At 40.8% G+C, this 25171-nt stretch overlaps 1 protein-coding gene across 6 annotated transcripts in view; it reads left to right on the top strand.

The window, feature by feature from the left end:
* The window catches only part of NONO (non-POU domain containing octamer binding), a 26096-nt gene extending 1037 nt beyond the window's left edge, over positions 1 to 25059 (top strand). The window contains exons 1-13 of one of the 6 annotated variants that reach the window (XM_073885861.1): positions 10596 to 10734; positions 12223 to 12311; positions 12400 to 12523; positions 17062 to 17221; positions 18392 to 18585; positions 19796 to 20097; positions 20900 to 20995; positions 21190 to 21386; positions 21728 to 21812; positions 22215 to 22317; positions 22901 to 22940; positions 23171 to 23280; positions 24029 to 25059. In XM_073885861.1, the coding sequence (XP_073741962.1) occupies positions 17071 to 17221; positions 18392 to 18585; positions 19796 to 20097; positions 20900 to 20995; positions 21190 to 21386; positions 21728 to 21812; positions 22215 to 22317; positions 22901 to 22940; positions 23171 to 23280; positions 24029 to 24163 (1413 nt within the window). In that variant the 5' untranslated portion in view covers positions 10596 to 10734; positions 12223 to 12311; positions 12400 to 12523; positions 17062 to 17070 and the 3' untranslated portion in view covers positions 24164 to 25059. Of the gene's footprint in view, positions 1 to 10595; positions 10735 to 12222; positions 12312 to 12399; positions 12524 to 16457; positions 16474 to 17061; positions 17222 to 18391; positions 18586 to 19795; positions 20098 to 20899; positions 20996 to 21189; positions 21387 to 21727; positions 21813 to 22214; positions 22318 to 22900; positions 22941 to 23170; positions 23281 to 24028 lie in introns of those variants that run through there. The other 5 variants (XM_073885860.1, XM_073885863.1, XM_025853646.2 and 2 more) reach the window with 5 other exon arrangements.
* The last annotated feature ends 112 nt before the right edge of the window (positions 25060 to 25171 follow it).

The raw sequence follows: 25171 nt of genomic DNA on the forward strand, positions 1-25171 counted from the left end.
TTTCAATTTGTTCCGTCTCAGTCCACCTCGTTCTTTTGTAGTGCCTGCTCTTCTCAACACATGCTTGGATCCTTGGCTGGTCTGGTTGTGGAGAATGCCTGGTTTCAAGTTGAAGGGAGACAGTCTAAGGAGGGATTAATGGTGTATTACTAATTCAGAGGCAGTGTGGTGGCATAGACAGACCAGAATTCTAACCTCAACTCTGCTCACTTTTTAGCCAGTTGACTTTGGACAAAGTCACTTGTCTAGTCACTGGGTCTTAGTTCTCTCATCTTTAACACAGAGATAAAAAAGCCATCTAAATGTCCAATAATAGGGGATTGGTTAAATCAGTTTTGTCTATATTCATTCAGTGGATGTTTAAACTCATTAAAATGTGGTTACATTAAAAAAAAGAACCAATGACGGTATAGCACAGACCATTTTCAGGGCAGTGGATGCATGTCACCCATTATCAAAACTCATAGAATGGTACAGCACCAAAAGTAAACTCTTATGTAAACTATGGGCTTTGAGTGATAAGAAGGTGTCATCGATTGTAACAAATGTAGCATTCTGGTAAGGGATGTTGATCAAGGGAGGTGGTGCCAGGAGGGTATGCAGAGGGTATGTGGGAACGCTGTACTTTCAGCTCACTTGTGCTGTAAACCTAAAACTGTTCTAAAAATATACTTTAGTCTATTAAAAGAATTAATGACACACAAAAATGTTCCTGATATGTTACTTTTTTATTTTTGTTTTTAAGAAATCTCTATACCCAATGTGGGGCTTGAACTTACAACCCTGAGATCAAAAGACCCATGCGCTACTGACTGGGCCAGCCAGATGCCCCCCAGTTACATTTTCTAAAAAGGAGTTAAAATATGATGCTAACTTTGTAGAGAAATTCTATATACATTTGACCTTTGAACAACGCGGGTTTGAACTGTGTGGGTCCACTTATACATAGATTTTTTTCAATACAGTACAGTACTATAAGTGTATTTTCTTTTCCTTACGATTCTCCTAATAACATTTTCTTTTCTTTAGCTTGCCTTATTGTAAGCGTAGAGTATACAATACATATAACATACAAAATACGTGTTAATCAATGACTTATGTTATTGGTAAGGCTTCCTGGTTAACAGTAGTAGTTAAGTTTGGGGGGGAGTCAAACTTGGATTTCCAACTGTGCCCCTATCCCCGTGTTGTTCAGTGGTCAACTGTACATGTATACATAGAAAAAGACTGGAAAGAAATACTGGAGATAATGCCTCATAGGGTTGCTATTGAGATGGACATGTGTCTGACATAGAGCAGGTGTTGAATAGATGCTGCTTCATAGGTTACTAGTATCATTGGAAAAGAAATGTATCCGACTTCATGCATGGTCTGGGACTTTGCACCCTGAAACCTTCATGTCCTTAAAATAAATACATTTTGGGGGGTCTTTGACTAAGCCAAGCGTGCCCACAGTTGATAGGTTTGAATAGGCCACAGATGAAAGGCTGTAATATAGACTAGGGTGGGGGGGGTTGGTTAAGAGTGTGGCCTGCAATTCAACACCCTCATTTTAGCCTTGCTGGTTATCACATACTACTCAATTCTGTTACTTGTTATTCATCATTTATAAAGCACTCAAGTGCTGTAAGCACTATAAGACAGGTAAAAACTCAATCCCTGCCCTCATGAGAGCTCTTTCATTTTAATTATATATATATATATAATATATATATATGTTTTCTGATTACAAAAATATAATAAATGCTTACTGTAAAAATGTTGTAAAACATAAAAAGTCTGAAGAAAAAGGCATTAATTACTTATATCCTACCTATTAAACGGAGCTGACCACTGCTCTTTTTGATGTATATCCTTCTAGTTCTTTTTTGCATACATTTTTTTTTACAAAATTGGAATGCTCTTGTACAACGTGTTCTACAACATAAGTGTAATAACTGTGTATTATTTCATCATTTGGAAGTACCATGCTTTATTTATTTAATTACTGCTGGATGTCAAACTTTTATTTTTGCACCACAGGCAAGCCTACATATAACTTGGTCAAAGAAATGGAGGTACTATTTGGCAATCATTTGATTAGAGTGAGGTTCACTCTTTAGAACCAACTGTGGAAACACATGGATTCTTATTTAATGTTTTATACCATTCTGAAGTACCCTGGAGTGAAGAAAAGGAAACAGGTATTTAGGGAGACAGTGGGGAAATGTTAGACTGTGAGCTCCTCAACCATAGAGACCAATTTTTACTCGTCTCTATCTCCAGCATCTAGCATAGTCCTTAGATAGATACTCAATAAATGTTTATTGGATGAATTGATGAATGCGTGAATGAAGGACAGAGAGGGGGAAGAAAAGCCCCAACGAACTCAAATTGTAGCAATACTTCTATGACGTAAGGCTTAACATGGGCAAAGATAAAAGTGAAACAAGAGAGGAGAAAAAGCAGGAAGGCAAAAATAAGGAATCTTCATCTTTCTCTTTAAAAAGGATTCGTATAAACCTACGACTATATGGTCAATTAATCTTCAATAAAGCGGGAAAGAATATCCAATGAGAAAAGGACAGTCTCTTCAACAAATGGTGTTGGGGAAACTGGACCACTTTCTTCCAGCATACACAAAAATAAATTCAAAATGGATGGAAGACCTAAATGTGAGACCTGAAACCATCAAAATCCCGAAGAGAGCATGGGCAGTAACCTCTTTGACACAGGCTGAGGCAACTTTTTTCTAGATATGTCTCCTGAGGCAAGGGAAACAAAAGCAAAAATAAACTATTGGAACTACATCAAAACAAAAAGCTTCTGCACAGCAAAGGAAACGATCAACAAAACTAAAAGGCAACCTACAGAATGGGAGAAGATATTTGCAAATGGCATATCTGATAAAGGGCTAGTATCCAAAATATATAAAGAACTTCTAAAACTCAACACCCAAAAAACATCATTCAATTTCAAAATGGGCAGAAGATATGAAGAGGCATTTTTCCAAAGAAGACATGTAGATGGCCAACAGACATGTGAAAAGATGTTCAGGGAAATGCGAATCAAAACTACAAAATTTTTACAAAGTTGGAATTCTCTTGTACAACATGTTCTACAACATTATTGTAATGACTGTGTATTATTTCATCATTTGGATGTACCATGCTTTATTTAATTGAGAAATGCAGGATGGCTAAAATCAACAACACAAGAAACAACAGGTGTTGGCGAGGACGTGGAGAAAAAGGAACCCTCCGTGCAGTGTTGGTGGGAATGCAAACTGGTGCAGCCATTGTGCAAAAGCAGTATAGAGGTTCCTTAAGAAGTTAAAAATGGAACTACCCTAGCACGCGACTCTTGATCTTGGGGTCGTGAGTTCAAGCCCCATGTTGGGCGTAGAACTTGTTTAAAAAAATAGAACTACCCTATGAAAATTAAAAATAGAACTACCCTCTGATCTAGTAATCACACTACTGGGTATTTACCCAAAGAATACAAAAACATTAATTCAAAGGGACACGTGCACCCTATGTTGATAGCAGCATTATTTATAGTAGCCAAGATACCGAAGCAGCCCAAGTGTCCATCTACTGATGAATGGGTAAAGAAGATGTGGCATATATACATACAATGGAATATTACTCAGCCATACAAAAGACTGAAATCTTGTCATTTGTCACGACATGGATGGAGCCAGAGAGTATACGGCTAAGTGAAATAAGCCAATCAGAGAAAGACAAACACCATATCATCTCCTTCTTATGTGGAATTTAAGAAACAAAACAAATGAGCAAAGGGAAAAACAGAGAGAGAGAGAGAGAGAGAGAGAGAGAGAGAGAGAGAGAGAGAGAGAAACCAAGAAACAGACTTTTGGTTAAAGACAACAAACTGATGTTTACCAGAGGGGATGTGGGTGGGGCTTGGGTGAAATAGGTGATGGGGATTAAGGAGTCACTTGTGGTGATGAGCACCGGGTGACGTATTTCCATACGTCGTTGAATCACCATGCTGTACACCTGAAACTAATAGAACGCTGTGTTAACTGACTGGAATTAAAATTTAAGAAAGAGAGGGATTAGTGAAATGTAGTGAAAAGGCACCTATTCCTCCGTATCAGCAAGTCTAATTGTGGCAGTCTGACCTACTAGTGTGCTTCTGACTATACTCTCCTCTTTAACATTCCCTCTATCCTGTCCAAACATCTCTCCCAAGTTTGGAGGAAACATATCCCAATTTGCTCCACGTAAGATCAACTGACTTTATGAGACACACCCTAGGATCTATGTGGGTCCTAAGGTCCCTACAGACTTTCTGCTATGGCAGTATCTCTCGGGAAATCAACTCAGGTTAATAATACTTCTTTGAGTTCCACTTACACTTTTTTTTAATAAGAGCTTTATTGAGGTAGAATTCATATATTATACAATTTGCCCATTTCAAGTGTATAATTCAATGGATTTTAGTATATTCATGGATCTGTGCAACAATTACCATGATTTTACAACATTGTCGTCATTTTATTTTTTTATTTTAATTCCAGTGTAATCAACATGCAGTGTTGTATTCGTTTCAGGTGTACAATATAGTGATTCAACAATTCTATACATTCCTCAGTGCTCATCATGATAAGTGTACTCTTTTCATAGAGAAAGAGAGAGTGAGTGGGGGAGGGGCAGAGGGAGAGAGAAAATATATTTTTTAAAGATTTTATTTATTTATTTTGAGAGGGGGGAGGGGCAGAGGGAAACGGAAAGAGAGAACCCCAGGCAGACTCCATGCTGAGTGTAGAGCGTGATACAGGGCTTGATCCCAGGACCCCAAGACCATGACCCAAGCCGAAATCAAGAGATGGACACTCAACCAACTGAGCCACCCAAATGCCCCAAGAGGGAGAATCTCAAGAAGGCTCCTTGCCCAGCAGGGAGCCTGACACAGAGCTCCATCTCACAACCTTGAGATCATGACCTGAGCCGAAATCAAGAGTTAGACGCTTAACTGACTGAAGCCACCCAGGCGCCCCAGTAGGTGTACTGTTAGTCCCCTTCACCTGTCCCTGCCCCGCCTCCCCCATCAGTTTGTTCCTTATAACTAAGAGTCTGTTTTTTGGTTTGTCTCTCTCTCTCTCTCTCTCTCTCTTTTTTTTTTTTGCCTTTGTTCATTTGTTTTGTTTCTTAAATTCCACCTATGAGTGAAATCATACGGTATTTATCTTTCTCTGGCTGACTTATTTTGCTTAGCATTATACTCTCTAGATCCATCCGTGTTGTTGCAAATGGCAAGATTTCATTCTTTTTATGGCTGAAAAATATTCCAGTGTGGTGTGTGTGTGTGTGTGTGTGTGTGTGTGTGTGTGTGTGTGTGTGTGTGATATACCATATCTTCTTTATTCATTTATCTATCAATGGACACTTAGGTTGCTTCCATAATTTGGCTATTGTAAATAATGCTGTTATAATCATAGGGGTGCGTGGATCCTTTTGAATGAGTGTTTTATATTCTTTTTTAATTTAAATTCAATTTATTTCAATTCAGTTAATTAACATATACTATATTATTTTTTTCAGGGGTACAGGTCTGTGATTCATCAGTCTTATATAATACTCAGTGTTCATTACAACACATACCCTCCCCAATGTCCATCACCCAGTTACCCCATTCCCCCATCCCTCTCCCCTCCAGCAACCTTCACTTTGTTTCCTAAGATTCAAGAGTCTCTAATGGTTTGTCTCCCTCTCTGGTTTCATCTTGTTTCACTTTTTTCTCTCTTCCCCTATGATCCTCTGTTTTCTTTCTTAAATTCCACATATCAGTGAGATCATATGATAATTGTCTTTCTCTGATTGACTTATTTCACTTATGAGCATAATACCCTCTAGTTCTATCCATGTCATTGCAAACGGCAAGGTTTCATTTTTTTAAAGATTTTATTTATTTATTTGTCAGAGAGAGAGAGAGCACAAGCAGGGGGGAGGAGGTAGAGAGAGAGGGAGAACAGACTCCCCAAAGAGCAGGGAACCTGATGCAGGACTCGATGCCAGGACCCCAGGATCATGACCTGAGCCGAAGGCAGATGCCTAACCGACTGAGCCACCCAGGTGTCCCAAGATTTCTTTTTTTGATGGCTGCATAATATTCCTCTCTCTCTCTCTCTCTCTCTCTCTCTCTCTCTGTGTGTGTGTGTGTGTGTGTGTGTGTGTGTGTGTGTGTGTGTGTGTGTACACCACATCATCTTTATCCATTCATCTGTCGATGGACATCCGGGTTCTTTGGCTATTGTGGACATTGCTGCTATAAACATTGGGGTGCACGTACTTACTCCTTCAGTTCACTACCTTTGTGTCTTTGGGGTAAATAGCCAGCAGTGTGATTACTAGGTCATAGGGTAGTTCTATTTTTAATTTTTTGAGGAACCTCCATACTATTTTTCACAGTGGTTGCACTGGTTTGCATTCCCACCCATTTTCATCATTAAAAAAAAAAAGAAAGTCTGTATTCTTTTATTTTATTAAGATTTTATGTATTTTTGATAGAGAGAGAGAGAGAGAGAGAGAAAGGGAGAGTGAGCACAAACAGGGAGGGAGGGGCAGAGGGAGAAGCAGACTCCCAGCTGAGCAGGGAGCCAGACATGGGACTCCGTCCCAGGATCCTGGAATCATGACCTGAGCCGAAGGCAAATACCCAACCACCTGAGCCACCCGGGCACCCAAGAAAGTCTGTATTCTTAAGCTATATTCTCCCATCCCCCCACTCCCTGTAGCCTTATGTAAGCACCATTCTACTTTCTGTCTCCATAGATTCACCTATTCTGGACATTTCATATAAATGGAATCATATAATATGTGGTCTTTTGTGACTGGCTTTTTCTCTTAGCATAATGTTTTCAAGGTCCATCCATGTTGTAGCATGTATCAGAATGTATTCCTTTTATGGCTGAAAAATATTCCACTGTATGTGGATATGTCATATTTTGCTTATCTATTTATCAGTTGATGTACCTTTTAGCTATTATGAATAATACTGCTATAAAAATTCGTATACAGAAACTGGAGTGATATGCCAACAAGCCAAGGAATGCTGGCAGCCACCAAGAACTGGAAGAGACAAGACTCAGTCTCCCCTAGAGCCTCTTAAGAGATCCTGAAGAATCATGGTCCTGCCCACACTTTGATTTCATCCCAGTAATAATGATTTCAGACTCTGGCTTCCAGAACTGTGAGAGAATACATTTCTATTATTTTAAGCCACCGACTCTGTGATAATTTTTTTACAACAGCTTCAGGACAGTACTACAGTGATCTTCGTGAAGTTCAAACCTATCATACATAGAAAAAATTTATTCTTTTCGTCTCTCAGTCTCTTTGTCTCTCTCGCTCTCTATAAAAAAATACATACATACATACATACATACATACATACATACATAAATACACACACAGAGGCGTTCACACACCGCATGCCTATCTGTGATAGTCCAGAAGAAAATATACTAAAATGTTAACAGTGCTTTCTCCATAATGGGATTGTGATGATTTTTTTATACTCTTGTTTTTGAGTTTTGCCCTCAATAAGCATATATTACTTTTATAATCAGAGAAAAAAAAAAACAACATAGGGACACCTGGGTGGCTCAATCAGTTAAGCATCTGCCTTCAGCTCAGGTCATGATCCCACGGTCCTGGGATCCAGTCCCATGTCTGGCTCCCTGCTCAGCGGGGAGCCTGCTGCTTCCCCTGCTTGTGCTCTCTCTCTCTGACATAAATAAATAAAAATCTTAAAAAAAAACCCATGAATTATTGGGGCACCTGGGTGGCTCAGTTGGTTAAGCATCTGCCTTCAGCTCAGGTCATGATCTCGGGGTCCTGGGATCGAGTCCCACATTGGGCTCCCTGCTCAGCAGAGAGTCTGCTTCTCTCTCTGCCCTTCACCCTGCCCACGCTCTCTCTCTCAAATAAATAAAATCTTTAAAAAAACCCATAAATTATTTTTAAAATATCTTCAATGTTTCCCCACTTTACTTACAGAGTAAAGTACGAACTTCTAAGCACAGCACAGGCCCTCAATTATTTGGCCTATGCCTATCTCTCTAGCCTAATTTCCCATCCCTTAGCCTCCCCATTTTTCTTCAGCCAGGCCGAATTACCTAAAACATAGGTCATTCTGGGGCACCTGGGTGGTTCAGTCATTAAGCATCTGCCTTTGGGTCGGGTCGTGGTCTCGGGGTCCTGGGATCGAGCCCCGCATCGGGCTCCCTGCTTTGCGGGAAGCCTCCTTCTCCCTCTCTCGCTCCCCCCCTGCTTGTGTTCCCTCTCTCGCTGTTTCTCTCTGTCAAATAAATAAATAAAATATTTAAAAAATAAATAAATAAAAATAAAACACAGGTCATTCTGCCTCTGATCCGTTGTAAGTTGGTCTGACTTCAACCTCTTGGTTAAGACCCAATTCAAAAGTGTTCTTTCTTGTGAAGCCATCCCGATCCACTCATGTAGAACCTTACTACCTTTGAGTCACTACTTTACCTCTAATATGGTTTTGCTATTTTTTTTAAAGATTTTATTTGTTTATTTGACAGAGAGAGCACAAGCAGGCCATAGGCAGAGGGAGAGGGAGAAGCAGGCTTCCCGCTGAGCAGAGAGCTCCACCCAGGTGCCTCTAGTGCTATTATTTCATTTGCCTACAGTATTGCAATTATTTGTTTATATCACCATTTCTCTGTTTATGTTGTGATCGCCTTGAGATATGTGCAAGTACAACAATCTTCCTTTTATTTTGTTACCAAATATTTTCCAACATAAAAAGCTGTTGTGATTTTTAACAAAGTATACATTCATTAAAATGTTACTGTGTCCAGGGGCACATCCAGTCCCCTCTCTTGCTCAGCAGGGAGCCTGCTTCTCCCTCTCCCTCTGCCTTCGCCCCCCACCTTGTGTGCTCTCTGTGTCAAATAAATAAAATCTTTAAAAAAATGTTACCGAATCCATAGTAGCTTTTCTATAATTTGTATTTTTTCCACTCAAGAGACACTAAAAATCATCATGTGTGTGTCTATAAAATATTTTATATTAAAAAATCCTCATAGATCTTTAGGCATTTATATGGAACGAGAGCTAAAGTATTTTTTAAAGTGAGAAAGTCATGGCTCAGAAAAGTATGTATAGCTTAGCTTAATCCTATGTGTATAAAAAAGTATAAACATTTCTTTTTGACTGGGTAAGTACAAACAGAAAATAGAAATACAACAAAGTGGTCGTAATTGTAACCAGAGGGAGAGACTTTTCTCTTTATACTCTTGGGTATTGTTTAATTTTTTTTTTCCATGAGCAGAGGAAAAAACGTTTTTCAGAATAGAGGTAATATTTCTGTTGTCATAATAGAGGTGTTACTCATTCTCAAAAAGTTTGGGAACAATTGGTCTAGAAATGTCCAATATGGTAGCCACTAGCCATATATGAGTATTTAAATTTTAGCTAATTAAAATTAAATAGAATTAACAATTCAGTCCCTCAGTTGCATTAATCATATTTCAAGCCCTCAATGGCCACATATGTATAGCCAGTAGTTACTGTACTGAACAGAGCAAGTAACATTTCTATCCTTGCAGAAGTTCCTACTGGACAGTGCAGGTCTAGATCACTGTGTCCCCACATAATGAGGCACCAGTTGGGACACCCTGAAACCCTGGGTCTGAATTAATTAGTGGGAACGAACTACAAACACCTATCAGTTGAGCCCTGTAGCTCTTGATTAACCACACGGCTAGTCTGGCATTACAGAAAAATAAAGGCGCCTGCCTGATTGGCATCCTACAGAATATAGAATCAGTCTGAGCTGGAGGCCTACAATGTATCCATGGCAATAATGACACCTGTTGAATCTCTTTGTGAATCACAGGAACAATAGTGGTGTTTGGACTGCTGGGTTCCCTGGTTACCATAGAAATAGGTGGTTACAATTGTGTTTAATCACAGAAACGAAGTTATCAATCCCCGTCCTTTCCCCCACCCCTTTCTGTAACTATAACCACAACCACAGCCATAGTGATGACTGTTTCAGTTGGGCTTCATGAGTAGACCTGGCAGCAGAAGCAACTAGAAATGTAACTATGGAGTGTCAGAGGGCAAGCCCTAATGAGGAAGTGTGAAAAAAGAAACATGGCGGGGCATTTTTTCGTAAGGAAAAGGCTACATCTACCACACGGAATACAATGACATTGTTACTCTTGCCTCTTGCACAGGCGCAGTGCAGGAGTTCTCAGAGCAGCCTACGCGCACGTTTTCTCCCCTTCTCTTTCCACTTTCCTCTCTCTCCTTTTTTGCCGTCTCCTTTGCCTTTCCCATCACTTGGTTTTTCAGTCTTTCCGTTAGCCCGCTGATGCCTCTCCTTCCGACCCTCCATCCCCCTCCCTCCCTCTTTATCCCCCTCCCCCTTCCTTTTCCGTCTCGAGCGGATGGCAACTTGCGCATGCGCATTAAGTAGAAAGCCTCGCTCTTTGTCCCCATCTGTCGTTCACACGAACTCAGCTCTTTCGCGTTCGGTAGCCAATAGGATCGAAGGAATGGCGGAAAAAGGATTCCGCCTCCGAAGATAAACCTTTATTGGCAAGTCAGATAACCAATCAAGAACACCAGTTTGTACCCCTTGGGAGGCACCGAGCTCCGTCGTCTCGTTTCCGGCGGTCGCGCGCTCTTTTCTCGGGACGGTAGAGGCCGTGTAGCGTCGCCGTTACTCTGAGGAGAGAACAGTCGGTAGAGGGTGAGTTTTGGGACGACTTAGTTCTTGTTTGAGAGGGGAGTAGGATTTTTTGCGACAAGAGGCTAGGGCGAGGCTAGGTTTGGAGGGAGGTTGGCCGTTCTTTCCAAGGCCCCTTGAGGCCTTGTCCCCGCCGCCACACGGCCTCCTCAGCCCACCCGCAGGGGCCCATCGCTCTCAGCTCGCCTTGTTTTCTGCTTTAAACCTGGCTCCAGTTGCCTTTCCCGCCCCGTTTCTTTGTGCGACTCATCTTCGATTCTGATCCCTGTCAGTAAGTTCCCCGGCCCTTTAGCCGCCCTGGGCCTGAGGGTGTGGGGTCTATTATCCGAGAGCCCTGAAGTCGCGGCTGGAGGAGGAGGCGCTTTGTCGGCGCTCCTCCTCTCGGCCTCGCGAGGCCATTAATTCAGAATGAGAAATGGGGGGCCCCCCCCGAGCGATGTTTCTTTGTCAAAACTCTAAGCTGGGAAGTTCATCTGCTGGTCCAGACCCCGCGGCTTCCCTAGTCTGGTTCCTGTCTTTTTTTCTTTTTTTCTTTTTTTTTTTTTTTAAGTCTTGTTGCCTAGCTACTCGACCCATTTATAGCATCACTTTTTAAAAATGAAAATTAATTTTATGGATTTCCTGTTGGGTATCTTCCACTCGGGGAAGCTATCATTTTCAACTGAAACCTTTCTTTGTGTTCTTAACGGAGAAGTTGAGGTTAGAGACGACTTGGAGGTACTTTGCTATCTTCAACAGAAGTTGAGGTAGGTAGGTGTACGGGGTAGGGTTGCCAGATAAAATACCGGACGCCCCGTTAAATTTGGATTTCACATAGACAGCAAAGTATTTTTAGTATACGTTGCATGGGACTTAAATACTAAAAGATCATTTTTTAAAGTCAAATTCAAATTTAACTCTACGTTGTGTATTTTCATTTGATAAATCTGGCAACTCTCGTGGGGGGGTACTGGCTAGATTTATGCTGTGTCTTTGTCCAACTTACTATTGAATGAAAGAAACGCCTGAAAAAGGACCTTACCATATCAGTGCATTCTACAGCTTCCAGGCAGGTGCATATCCATGCAGCCATCTAGGTCGGTAGATTTTTACCAGCTTCCACTTAAAAAGTTGATCCTTTTCCTGAAAACTGATTTCAGATATGTGTGATGCAGTGTTTGGTCTTTGTACCTAAACCACATTTATGCAATCGTACTGTGTCCAGTAGCCCCAGTCTTTCTAAACCAGCAGTACATACTTTCTCTCAAGAAAAATCCTTCATCAGGGTTAGTCTTTGGGACAGATAAACAAATCCTTGATGCTGATCTTTGTGCTTAGTTCTTAGAGGCCCAGTGGTTAAGGGGCAGTGAATTTATTGCTCACAAGAGATTTCTGCACGTACTTCCATATTATGTTGGTGGTCATCATCAGAAATAAGTGATAGGGACAGAATTACTGAGTACTTGCTACTTTGTGGGCACTGTTTTAAGTGTTTTATACAATATTATTTAGTCTTCACCGTTGAATGCCTTCTTGGGAAAGAGTAAATGGAAGGAAGGATTGTAAAGATTAGCATTGTGGAGACATTCAAAAACACAAAGGTAGGCGATTTGATTGTAAAAAATGATTTTTGCTAGAATCCGAAAGAGAGGAGGAAGAATGTAATTAATGATATTTGTCTAACTACAGCACCAACTGAATGCAGAAATATGGATAGTGGTTGCCAGCAGGAACATGTGCTGTGTACGCAGTCTCATTTAGTCCTTAAAATAACCAGCCCTGTGAAGTTGCCGTTGTTACCCCCTCCTTACAGGTGAGGAAACTGAGGCTCAGAAGTTAGGTGACAGTCAGTTTGTTGGACTCTAAACTTTGAAGTCAAGCTGAGTTTGATTACTAAGCTTGTAGCTTAGTGATGAAGAATGAGCTTTAGAATTAAATAGATGCGAGTTCCACTCCTTGCTCCATCATATTTGGGTAACCTTAGATGGGCATCAGTTTTCTTATCCAGGAGAATAATAGTTTTGGGCACTAAGTGAGATAATGCAGACTTAGCACAATGCCTGGCATATAATGATCGGTAAATATCTGATATTATCATCTTAACTACCAGGCTACATTTTCTAAAACCAAAAATAACCTCCCTTGAAGTCATCTTACATGGTTTAGAACATTCTAGCACTTTTTCTTCAAGGAGGTAGATCATTTCTGTTAAGAAGTTGTAAAATGGCCTTTTTGAAAAGGAGTGGTGAAGTTTGGTTAAGATGTATATACAGAATTTTTAATATTTCAGTTTTGAGTGGAACTCTGAGGATTTTTATTAATGTGTAAATATAAATTGTGGATTCCTGAATGGGATGCAAGATACTGAGGCTGGGGCCACTGACTCCCAAATTAAAGGCTGGAGAAAAAAAGGTTCCTTGGATTCTAGCCAGGGGTAAGAAGGTAAGAAGACCTAGTTGGAGAAATGGCTGTGAAGATAACTCAAGTTTCAGCTATAGGCCAATTTGGAGTCAGGGAAGGGAGGTGTTTGATAGCTGGGACTCAGATAGTTAAAGATCTGATTCTAATGCCAACCTAACCCCATCCCCACCGGTTGCTGGGGTAGACTTCATAAATTTTGTATGTTTTAATTTCCTGTTTTTATGTCTTATTTTTAGAAACATGATTTCCCTTTTTTTTTTAGAGGAAAAAATGCTGCACCATGGGTAAGAGTAATAAAGATAGATGCAATTATTCTAATTTTAAGAATTTATTATAAGGAAATAGTTAACAAGAGCTATAAGCAAGAAGATATTTACTGCATCATTCTAATAGGAAAAAGGTGAAAACAACCTAAATGTCTCATAGTAGGTGGTAGTTTAGTAAGTTAGTATATATCCACATGGACTTTGTGTAGCTGTTAAAAATTATAAGTATGTTGACATAGAAGTGAAGAAAACCTGAACATACAATGGTGCAGTATAGCAGCATTATATTGACGTAATAATGTATGTTTTGGAAGGTAAATAAGTGAAAATGGATATTGTGGGAGGAATATTTACTCATGGATGTGCCCAAGGCTTAGCTATGAACATTGTTTATAAATAATAGTGAAAAAATAGGAAGAACCCAAGTGTCCAACACAGTAGGTGCTTGGTTGACAGCTGAATACTGCGTCCATTAAAAATTAATGTAGAAGAAGAAAAATGTAGAAGATTGAGTGACATAAGAGCTCTCATCGTGTAATAAAGTAGAAAAGGCAAGTTGCAAAATAGTTTTTATAGTATTTCATTTAGAGTACATGTAAATAAATCAGTGACCAGAAGGGTAAATGTTAACTGACTTCTGGTGGTGGATTTTTATTTAATATTTTTGTTCCTAAGTTTTCTATATTAAAGATAACATTTTGTAATAGGTACCTTGTTAATGAGGAACATAAAATTGATGAAATGATACAAATAAGATTCAAGTCTTGGCTTAAGTGTCAACTTTCCAGTGAGGCTTACCTCAGCTCTGTTTTAAAATTGCAGTCTTGGGCGCCTGGGTGGCTCAGTCGGTTAAGCGGCTGCCTTCGGCTCAGGTCATGATCCCAGGGTCCTGGGATCGAGCCCCACATCGGGCTCCTTGCTCCGCGGGAAGCCTGCTTCTCCCTCTCCCACTCCCCCTGCTTGTGTTCCTGCTCTCGCTGTGTCTCTCTGTCAAATAAATAAATAAAAATCTTAAAAAAAAAAAATAAAATTGCAGTCTTACCAGGCACCTGGGTGGCTCAGTTGGTTAAGCTTCTGCCTTCAGCTCAGGTCATGATCCCAGGGTCCTGGATCTAGTCCTGCATCCAGTCTGCATCAGGCTCCCTGCTCAGCGGGAAGTCTGCTGCTTCCTCTACCCCTCCCCCCTGCTCGTGATATCTCTCTCACATAAATAAATAAAATCTTTTTCAAAATTGCAGTCTTACCCCTTTCACTCCCTATACACTTTGCCCCAATTTCTCTTATTTTCTAAGAGCATTTACCTCTCATTAAGTACTATGTAATTTAATTACGTGTCTTTTTGTCTTGCTAGAAGGTAAGCACAACTGAAGGCAAGAATCTTTGCTTTGTTCATTGATGCATCCCAAGCCCCTATAATAGTGCCTAGCAAATAGTAAGCATTCAGTGAATATTTGTTGGGTGAATTAGTAAAAATAATAAAATTAGTAAACAATGATCATTAATCTGTAAACAGGGCAGTTTTCATTTTTGCCTGCCTTCTGTTCCTATTCTACATTCATGCATTTTTGAGGGGAAAAAAGCCCACCCTTTTCCTGTTTCTGGAAACTTTCCCCTTTTGAAACATCAAACATTTTTCTTTTTTTTAAAGATTTTATTTATTTGAGAGAGAGCACGAGTGTGGGGAGGGACAGAGGGAAAAGCAGACGCCCCACTGAGCAGGGAGCCCGATGCAGGGCTCAGATCCCAGGACTCTGGGATCATGACCTGAGCTGAAGGCAGACGCTGAACGACTGAGCCACCCAGGCGTCCCAAAACTGAAAATCAAACATTTTTCACATTTACATGGTCTTCATAATCTTTTTAAAAGATTTTATTTATTCATGAGAGAGAGAGAGAGAGAGAGAGAGAGAGAGAAGCAGGCTCCCAAGGAGCAGGGAGCCCGATGCAGGACTCGATCCCAGGACTCTGGGGTCATGACCTGAGCCGAAGGCGGACGCTTAACCATCTGAGCCACCCAGGCGCCTCTTCATAATTTTTAATGCTGTGTAACACTCCACTGAATAGATGTACCGTAATTTATTAAAAACCATACCTCTCATTTTGGGTATTTTAAGTCATTACTTTGTTACCATAAAGGTCATCACAGTGATTATTTCATGGATGTAGTTTTCAAATTTTAAAATTATATTCTTTGGGGGGGGCAGAGGGAGAGGGAGAGAAATCCTAAACAGGCTCCATACCTAGTGCAGAGCCTGACATGGGGCTGGATCTCAGAACCCTCAGATCACGACCTGAGCCAAAATCAAGAGTCAGACGCTTAACCTACTGAGCTACCCAGGTGCCCCTAAAATTATATTCTTAGGGTAAATTTCTAGGAGTAGAGTTTCCTGAGTCACAGAATATGAACATTTTGATAGCTTTTGTTATTACTTGTTTTATGAAACAGTTTGGGTATAGAATTTGATAATTGTTGTTTTAGTTTTGGAGGGATATGATAAGAAATGTATCAGGAAAGCTTGTGTAAGTTATTCTCATACACCCATCATCCAGAATCAGTAGTTATCAAGTCATCACATTTTCTTTGTCTGAGAAATCAGTTTTCTTTATTTTAGAGGAATCATATAATGTTAACAGTAAATGTTCATGAAAAGGTCCTTCTCTGCATTTTTCCTTCAGCTAAATTCTGACTAGAGGGTCTTGTGTTTAGGGGCAAGGATTTAGGATTGGCTTTGCCCTTTTATTACTGGAGAACAGTCCTTAAATGAGGAAGATGGTCCTCAGCTTGTTACCAGTAAGAAAGCAGTAAGAAGATTTTCGTTTTAAAGCCATCAACTCTTGAATTCACTCTGGATTGTACCAGGAATTTTCATTTTGTTTTCTTTTAATCTTATGTTGATTTTTAGGTGAGATTTAACATTATGATTGTATTTTCATCTTTTTTATTTGATGTTTTCCTTGCTTTGATAGTCATTTATCTTTATTGTGATTAATAACCATGTTTACTGAATGCTTACTATATTTCAGTACTGAGCTAGTGTTTTCACATATTTATGAATCCTCATAGCCATCTTGAGAGGTAGGTATTTTTATTATTCCCTTTATAACAGCTTAAATTTGTGCAGAAGTGATTTACTAAGTAGTACATAGCTAGTAAGTGAGTACTAGGATCATGCTTCAAATCTAAGTATGTCTAACTCCACAGCCTGTACTTTTTCTACTGTTCATTCCACAATATCTGCTGTAGGTTAGGACTGCAAAGTGCCAGATAACAAGATTTAATAGTCTTTGTCCTTGTGATAAGTAGAATCTATTTCCCTCGTTAAGTTTTAATATTATGATAGGGCCACATTTTAGGGAGTAGCTTCTTTGGGGAAAGTAGTTTCCAATTAATGTATAGAATTAGTGAAAGGAAAGTTTCTTCAAGCTACTTCTGTGCAAGTTGTTCTCGTTTAGTACTTGTCTAGTTTCTGTGTGCTACATAACTGCTAATGTCTGGTTCTTTTTAGGTTTTTGAGTGGTACAACTTTGCCATACTTGTTCACAATAACCAGTCGTTTGAATCTGGCAAAAGCCAGGATATCAGAGATGATTAGTGACATATAAATCATCAGGAAGGTGACTGATAAGCCCTGAATGTATTTGACAGTCCACATTTTCCTTTTAGGGTGCAAAAATGCAGAGCAATAAAACCTTTAACTTGGAGAAGCAAAACCATACTCCAAGGAAGCATCATCAGCATCACCACCAGCAGCACCACCAGCAGCAACAGCAGCAGCCACCACCGCCACCAATACCTGCAAATGGGCAACAAGCCAGCAGCCAAAGTGAGTACATGCTTGTAGGGGGGTAAGAATAGCTTCCCTCTTGGGAAAGGTTTCTTGGTTTTTAGATTAATCTCGGGCTTATAAAGGAATAAGCCTTTGTGGCACACCTTTTGCTCTTTTTTCCCCTATTTACCTCTTAATTAATACATCTTAGGATAGAAAAAGGGTGATTCCCTGAAACAAGGAACAGACATGTTGGGTAGCAGATGAGTACAAGTTGCTGTGCTGTGTTGGCATATTCTGCCAAACAGATGTCTGTGTCTTTTACCTCAGAGCTTCGTTCTTAGAGGTAATCGTCAGATGACTGGTAGTTAGAAAATACAGAACAAGTCTTTAAGGGAAAAGAAGTCTGGTACTGAGTGTTACACTTTCAGCCCGTGGTCTGTGCCAATCCGTTTTAATCAGAGTAAACATTCTTTAAAGGCATGTTCCATTCATTCTGCAAACTTTGAGCACCTATTGTGTGCCTCTAAAACTAGAACCAACCTCAGCCCTCTTTTATTTCCAGAGATCCCTACAAAGAATACTGTTTCCTAACTCATTTCCTTTCATTCCATTAACCTAAGCATGAAAGAATGGGAACTGTTAAGATTATGAAGATTGGTGAGAGATTGGGAAAATGGAGCAATTATGTTTCAGTTTTATTTTTTTAAAGATTTTATTAGAGAGCAAGCGAGAGCGCATGAGAAGGCGGAGGGGCAGAAGGAGAGGGAGAAGGAGTCTCCTCACCGAGCAGGGAAGCCCAATGCGGGGCTTGATCCCAGGACCCTGGGATCATGACCTGAGCCAAAGGCAGACACTTACCTACTGAGCCACCTAGGCACCCCTATGTTTCAAATTTAAAAAACTGATCTCTTCTGGCACAAGTCTCCTTGACTTGCTTAATTTTCTCTTTGACCAATAGCTTCTGTATTGTCTGTCTTTCTCTCAGTCCGGGTGGCTCCTGGCCCCTAGTAGAGCTCTTGAGAAGTACTCCCAGATGTCTGCATACTGCTCTCACATTTTAAGGGCAATTTACTGATAAGTGGTTAGTGGATAGATTGTATTGGGAAATGGTGTTTTTCTCTACAGCAATTAGGTTTCCTAATCTAGCAGCAGTTGTAGCTCTTTGAGAATGTGACTGTAGATCTCTTTGCCCAATCTTTTGAGTGACTGTGTGTATTCTCTCAGATGAAGGCTTGACTATTGACCTGAAGAATTTTAGGAAACCAGGAGAGAAGACCTTCACCCAACGTAGCCGGCTCTTTGTGGGCAATCTTCCTCCTGACATCACTGAGGAGGAGATGAGGAAACTATTTGAGAAATATGGGAAGGCAGGCGAAGTCTTCATTCATAAGGATAAGGGCTTTGGCTTTATCCGCTTGGTGAGCAACCATGGGCTTTTACAGTATATGCTCTAAAAGGTGGGGAAGTCGGGGAATGATGGATATGGAAAGTGAGGCAGTGGATATAAGTCTCAGGTGGTCTGTTTGTTAAATGTTTAATAGTTGTAGTTGGTAGAACAGGACAGAAGATAACAGGTTTTATTTTTATTTTTCCTTACAGGTTTTTGTTTTGTTTCAAGGACAACATAGGTTTATTTGTCTAGGACACTGAGACTAAACTATGCCCTTTGGAACTTTTGCTTTAATTAGTAAATTTCAAACATACAGAGGTAGAGAGGATAGTATAATGAACCTATAAATAAATACTCGATGCCCAGCTTCAATAATTATCAACTCAATTTTATTTTATCTTAGTAATGATTAAAGTTTATATACTTTATTTCCTAAGTTCTTGCCTATGTATTGTCTCACTTAAGACCTTTTAAAACCATGAGGGGACAGTTTTATTCATATCTATTTTTTTTTAATTTTAAGTTGTGCTAAAATATACATAAAATTTATTATTTAACTATTTTAAGTGTAGATCTTTTTCATAAAGACAGATTTGATTAGGAAGCATGTTTAAGTATATGAGGGAGGAGCATTTTTAGGCATTATCTACATAAACAAGGAATATAAGGTGTTAGCAAGTTCACTAGATGTGGTGGTCAGAACTAGTTTTCCTTCCAGATCTACCACTAACTCAAGATTACATGGGCAAGTCATTTTTTCTGGGGTTCGAGGTTCTTCTTGAGTAATATGAGAGGGGCTTCCCATTAGGGTCTGTGGTTCTAAAGAGGTCTCAATGGCGGGCATACATGATTCTCATTAAACTTGTATGTAGCTAGCTGAAATTGTAATACTCTGGCTGCTGTATTGTAAGGGTAGGTTTTAGGCTGGTCCTTGTCCCAGTGATCCGTTACCACTTGGGGAGAATAACCTATATGATACTGATGACCATGTAAGTGGTATTAACTTCTAGAATTTCCAGTTGATTTATTGCAAGGCTGTCAGAGCAATTAGACTATCCAAGAGTTATCTGAAATACGTAATTTCGATTCTTTCAGTACTATCAAGGTTTCTTTGTGCGTTGTCAGGGTTTTGGGGCGGGCAGACATTTTATATTGGGCTATGCTACTTTAGACTCTTGATGGCTGTGCCTGTGGTCTTTGTCAAACTTGAGTTATTCTAACTTTCCTCTGCTTCCTAGGAAACACGAACCCTAGCGGAGATTGCCAAAGTAGAACTGGACAACATGCCACTCCGTGGAAAGCAGCTGCGTGTGCGCTTTGCCTGCCATAGTGCATCCCTTACAGTCCGAAACCTTCCTCAGTATGTTTCCAATGAACTGCTGGAGGAAGCCTTTTCGGTGTTTGGCCAGGTGGAAAGGGCTGTAGTCATCGTGGATGATCGAGGAAGGCCCTCAGGAAAAGGCATTGTTGAATTCTCAGGGAAGCCAGCTGCTCGGAAAGCTCTGGACAGGTGCAGTGAAGGCTCCTTCCTGCTAACCACGTAAGTGAAGGGCTGCTTTTAGAAATAGACCTTAGATTGCTACTTCCTTCAGGTGTGGGAAGGTAGCCTCTAGGAACCATGCTTTTGTGTTCACTTAAAGACTGTGGATACTAAGTCAGCTTTCTAGTAGGGTTCTCAGTGTAATCTTAAATTAATGGAAATAATATGAGGATTAAGAAATAAACCTTTCAGGGGCACCTGGGTGGCTCAGTTGGTTGGGTGTCTGTTTGCCTTCGGCTCGGGTTGTGATCCTAGCCAGGGTCCTGGGATCGAGCCCTGCGTTGGGCTCCCTGCTCCGCGGGAGGCCTGTTTTCCTTCTCACTCTCCCTCTGTGTGTGCTCTCTCTCTCTCAAATAAATAAATAAAATATTTTAAAAAAAAAGAAACCTTTCAGTCTTCTAGTAGGCTATCATTTAATCAGTGTTAAATCTCCCCCTTTGAAGTCTTAGAACTCTGAAAAGTTGTTTTGTGAATGTAGCCTCTCTGTTTACTTCAAGTCATTGTCTGGAGTTTTACAGATATTGGATATTTAAACTGCACTTAAGTATCCTATCTACCTACTTTGAACATCTTTAAGGCTGTATTCTGAGATTTAAAGCCTCATTCCATGCTATCAACCCCAGATTCCACACGATGTCATTAAAAGAACTTGGTTACTTGGGGCTGGGTGTAAAAATTCCTTCAGAAATATGTTTAATTATCCAGTCCTGATCCCTGTCTACTTTATTGTGCCAGTGGTAAGTATAGGGAGGAAGCCTGGTGCAGGGTATAATTTGCTGGACACTGAGCTTCTTTCTTCCAGATTTCCTCGGCCTGTGACTGTGGAGCCCATGGACCAGTTGGATGATGAAGAGGGACTTCCAGAGAAGCTGGTTATAAAGAACCAGCAATTTCACAAGTATGTGGTTCTGACAGATTCCCTGTTAGGTGCTTGTCTGTTCTTAAGGAAGCTTGTAAAGGGATGTGTAAAAGAGGCAGGTCTTTCCTATAGGTATTCACTGGCAGCCATGATCTTGGCCCTCAGGAGGAATGCAGTGCTTAGTTGGGGGAATCTTGGACAAAGTTTTAATAACCCAGGAACCTTGTCTATAGGGAGCGAGAGCAGCCACCCAGATTTGCACAGCCTGGCTCCTTTGAGTATGAGTATGCCATGCGCTGGAAGGCACTCATTGAGATGGAGAAGCAGCAGCAGGACCAAGTGGACCGCAACATCAAGGAAGCTCGTGAGAAGCTGGAGATGGAGATGGAGGCCGCTCGCCATGAGCACCAGGTCATGCTAATGAGACAGGGTGAGTGTAGACCTGTAGGTCTTAGACCTAGAACAAGAACAAAATGACTTTTTTTCAGGAATTTTTTGTATCAGTTGGTAGAGAAAAGCCTAAATCTCTGCTTTTATTCTCTGAAGTATTTTGTTGATCTTGGTAGGCAAATGAGCTTGGAGATGTGACAGAGAATACTGGATTCTGTGGAGAAGGAAATAATAGGTTTGACTTCATTTTTGGAATCTGGATAGCTCAGATGGCCATGCAGGGATTATATATCCCCTTTGCTTTCTGGATCTTTATGGAAAATTATTGAGTCTATATGAGGAGAATGAAAAATACTCTGAATCAGTCTACTGTTTTTGTAGATTTGATGAGGCGTCAAGAAGAACTTCGGAGGATGGAAGAGCTGCACAACCAAGAAGTGCAAAAACGAAAGCAACTGGAGCTCAGGTAACTAACTCCCAAACCCTTTTTCTCTGACAACTCTAAGAGGTAATGTCTCACTCCTATTTCCTACTACCATGCTACTTTATGCATTTGTAAATATTTCCTGGATGCTTCTCAAGTTCTCCCTTTGGATGGGAAATGTTTCAGCTGCCCATGATTCTAGGAATTACCCAGGATTGCACTAAAGGGAAAGCAGCTGAGTGCCGGTGTTGTGAAGCTCCTTTCCGAAAGAACTTTTTTTGCCCTGAATGATAGGTTTGGCTTGTTTTAGGGCTGGACACATTTAACAGTGAGTTTCTTGCAAAGCTATGATAGTCTCCAGTAGGCTCTTGATCTCCTCCCCTGTTAAGATAATCTGCTCAAGTTCTGGAATTGTCTCTGCTAAATACCTTGGTGACTCTCTAGGCAGGAGGAGGAACGCAGGCGCCGTGAGGAAGAGATGCGGCGGCAACAGGAAGAAATGATGCGGCGACAGCAGGAAGGATTCAAGGGAACATTCCCTGATGCGGTATATCTCCCATGTGCCCATGATGTATTAGGCCAGTCATGATACGACAAACCCACCATGAGTTGTCCACTAGGACTATAAAACATACCGGGTTATGACCAGTTTTTATATTCTGTGAAACGCCTTTTAGAAAGAATTTATAGGAAGAAAAGGTAAGGTTTGAAGGGGAGTTCTTGCCTCACAGGCAATTTAGGATGAAGAGCTAGGGCCAGTGTTAACACTTTTTGGACTCAGTGACTGCACGATGAGATATATCCAGTCCTATAGCAGCCTTAACTAGTTCTCTGATGTCCTCGGAGTTGTTGCACAGATTGAGGTCCTAGAAGAAGTCAGCTCTCTCCCCTTGCCTTTTACCTCTTCTGTTCCTAATAGGAGACTCTGACTTGTGTCCTTGTAGTCCTACCCTTGAATTCAACTGCACACCTAGCAAGGAGATGTTGGTTTTCCTCAGCTTGGCCTCAGTGTACTTGGGAGGAATGTGTTATCACTCTACTTGCTTCCCTTAATATGTGGTCCTCAATGTATTGCGAATGGTAGAATGCAGTGCTGTCTTGGACTGTTTGGAGTATTTCTTATTTTTCAGAGAGAACAGGAGATACGGATGGGCCAGATGGCTATGGGAGGTAAGAACTTAGGAGGTTAGTGGCTCTGATTTCCTTTTTTCTATCATTTCTGGTGGAACTATGTGGCTTCTCAGGCATAGTCCAGATTTAAGGGGCTGACATTTCTGGGAACATCGCTTTTTGGGGGGGGGGTAACACGTCCTTAGCTCAGAGGTCTTGTTGAATTGTTTTCTCTTGCGCAGAAAGAGACAGTCTCTGTCTCCTGTACTGATCACACTATTCTGCTTTAGGTGCTATGGGCATCAACAACAGAGGCGCCATGCCCCCTGCTCCAGTGCCAGCAGGTACCCCAGCTCCTCCAGGACCTGCCACTATGATGCCAGATGGAACCTTGGGATTGGTAATAAACTGCAGAGCTTTACAGTAATTCTAAATGGTGATAGGAGAAAGGACTTTGCTTTCAGTCCCTGTGCCTGCCACAATTTTGCTACAGATAATCGGGTTTTAGGGCCACTGTTTTCCATTAAATGTAACCTCAAGGTCTTGATTTTTGAATCTTGAACAAACCCAATCTCAAACTATACTTTGTCTAGGAGTTAAGTAAATGCCTTTGACTGGCCAGTCTGTTTAGTTGCTACCCTGGGTTAATGGAGGTAACAGGGGTTTGGTGGGTTTTGTTTGTTTGTTTGTTTTTGGAGGGAAGGCAATGAAGGTTAGGTATTATCACATAAAATAGATAGGAATCCAAAAGGCTTTATGGCTCATACAGTCCTGAGTTACAGTTCTAGTGTCAAAATTTTAAAACTGGGTGCGCTTAAGGTTGCTGAAGAGTGATGGCTTGTCCTTGTCACTATACTTAGTTCAGGAAAAGGGACTTAGGTGGAACTTAGTCTGGGAATTTACTATGTAATATTTAATGAGTAGGAATTGGGATAAGAAGATAAAGATAGGATAGTTGGGTGGGTCTGTAATTGAGATAGCCTTCTTTTCAGGGATATCCACTAGAGTTCTAAACAGGCTTAGTCTCCCCTAGCACATCAAGAGCTTTGAATAGTCGGTGGAAATGGCCTCCAGGGGCGGGATTACAAATGGGTGGGAAGCTTGGGACTTAGGTTCTACTGTAACATTGCTCTCTTTTTCTCTTTAAGACCCCACCAACAACTGAACGCTTTGGCCAAGCTGCTACAATGGAAGGAATTGGGGCAATTGGTGGAACCCCTCCTGCATTCAACCGTGCAGCTCCTGGAGCTGAATTTGCTCCAAACAAACGTCGCCGATACTAATAAAAATTTCAATGTCTAGTTTCCCAAAAACCCTTAAAAGAAGGACCCTTTTTGGACTAGCCAGAATTCTGCCCTGGAAAAGTGTTAGGGATTCCTCCCAATAGTTAGGTCTTCCTTGCCTGTACTACTCTGAGGGAGTTTGCTGGAGGCTGAGGGCAAGGGAGGGGCGATATTTAACAAATCAGTTCTGTGTGGTATATCGTTTAACTAATTGATTTTGTATGGTGCATTCCTGAAGTCTCATGTGATTGTTGAGGGCCTATGGGGGGGGGGGACCATGGCAAAATGGATCCAGTTAGAGCCCCCATTAATCTTGATCATTCCATTCTTTGTCCATCCTGTTCTATTTGGTTTCTCATTATACCCTCCAAACCCCAGAGACACTGCCACATACACCACAAAAACAAGCATCCCCCAATGACCTTAGCCCCATTGTTCCATTCACTCGCAGGTTTGAATTCAGGCAAATGTCCACAGAGGTCACAGACAACATACATACGGTTCTGTTATATCCCATATATTACCCCTTCATGTCCTAAGGAAGACATTTTCTCTTAGAGATTTTCATTTTAGTGTATCTTTAAAAAAAAATCTTGTGTTGAGTTGCCTCCCATCTTTTTTCTTGGGTTAGGACAACCCAGGAACGGCCCTTTTGTGTCTATGATGTTGCTGTTCACAGCTTTTCTTGATAGGCCTAGTACAATCTTGGGAACAGGGTTGCTGTGTGCTGAAGGTCGGACAGTAGCTCTTAGCCTTGCCTATCGTAGGTAGTTATGCTGTGCATTTTTTTTATTGGTGTACCATGTTTGATTTGTCCCTGATACCTTTGGAGTTTTTCTGAGAAATGGAGCAGTAATACAGCATCAACTTATTAAAATACGTTTTAAGCCTTTTAATTTTCTGTGCTATTTTTGAAAGGGAATGGAGGGAGGGGAGGTCTGTCTCGAGAGAAGCATAGGTTCGATAAGTATAATCCTTTATTACCTTTTGTCCAAAAGTATGAATTAT

Source organism: Callorhinus ursinus, unplaced genomic scaffold, assembly GCF_003265705.2.
Source record: "Callorhinus ursinus isolate GAN/ISIS: 27379988/994484 unplaced genomic scaffold, GSC_fseal_2.0 scaffold66, whole genome shotgun sequence".
Lineage (NCBI taxonomy): Eukaryota > Metazoa > Chordata > Mammalia > Carnivora > Otariidae > Callorhinus > Callorhinus ursinus.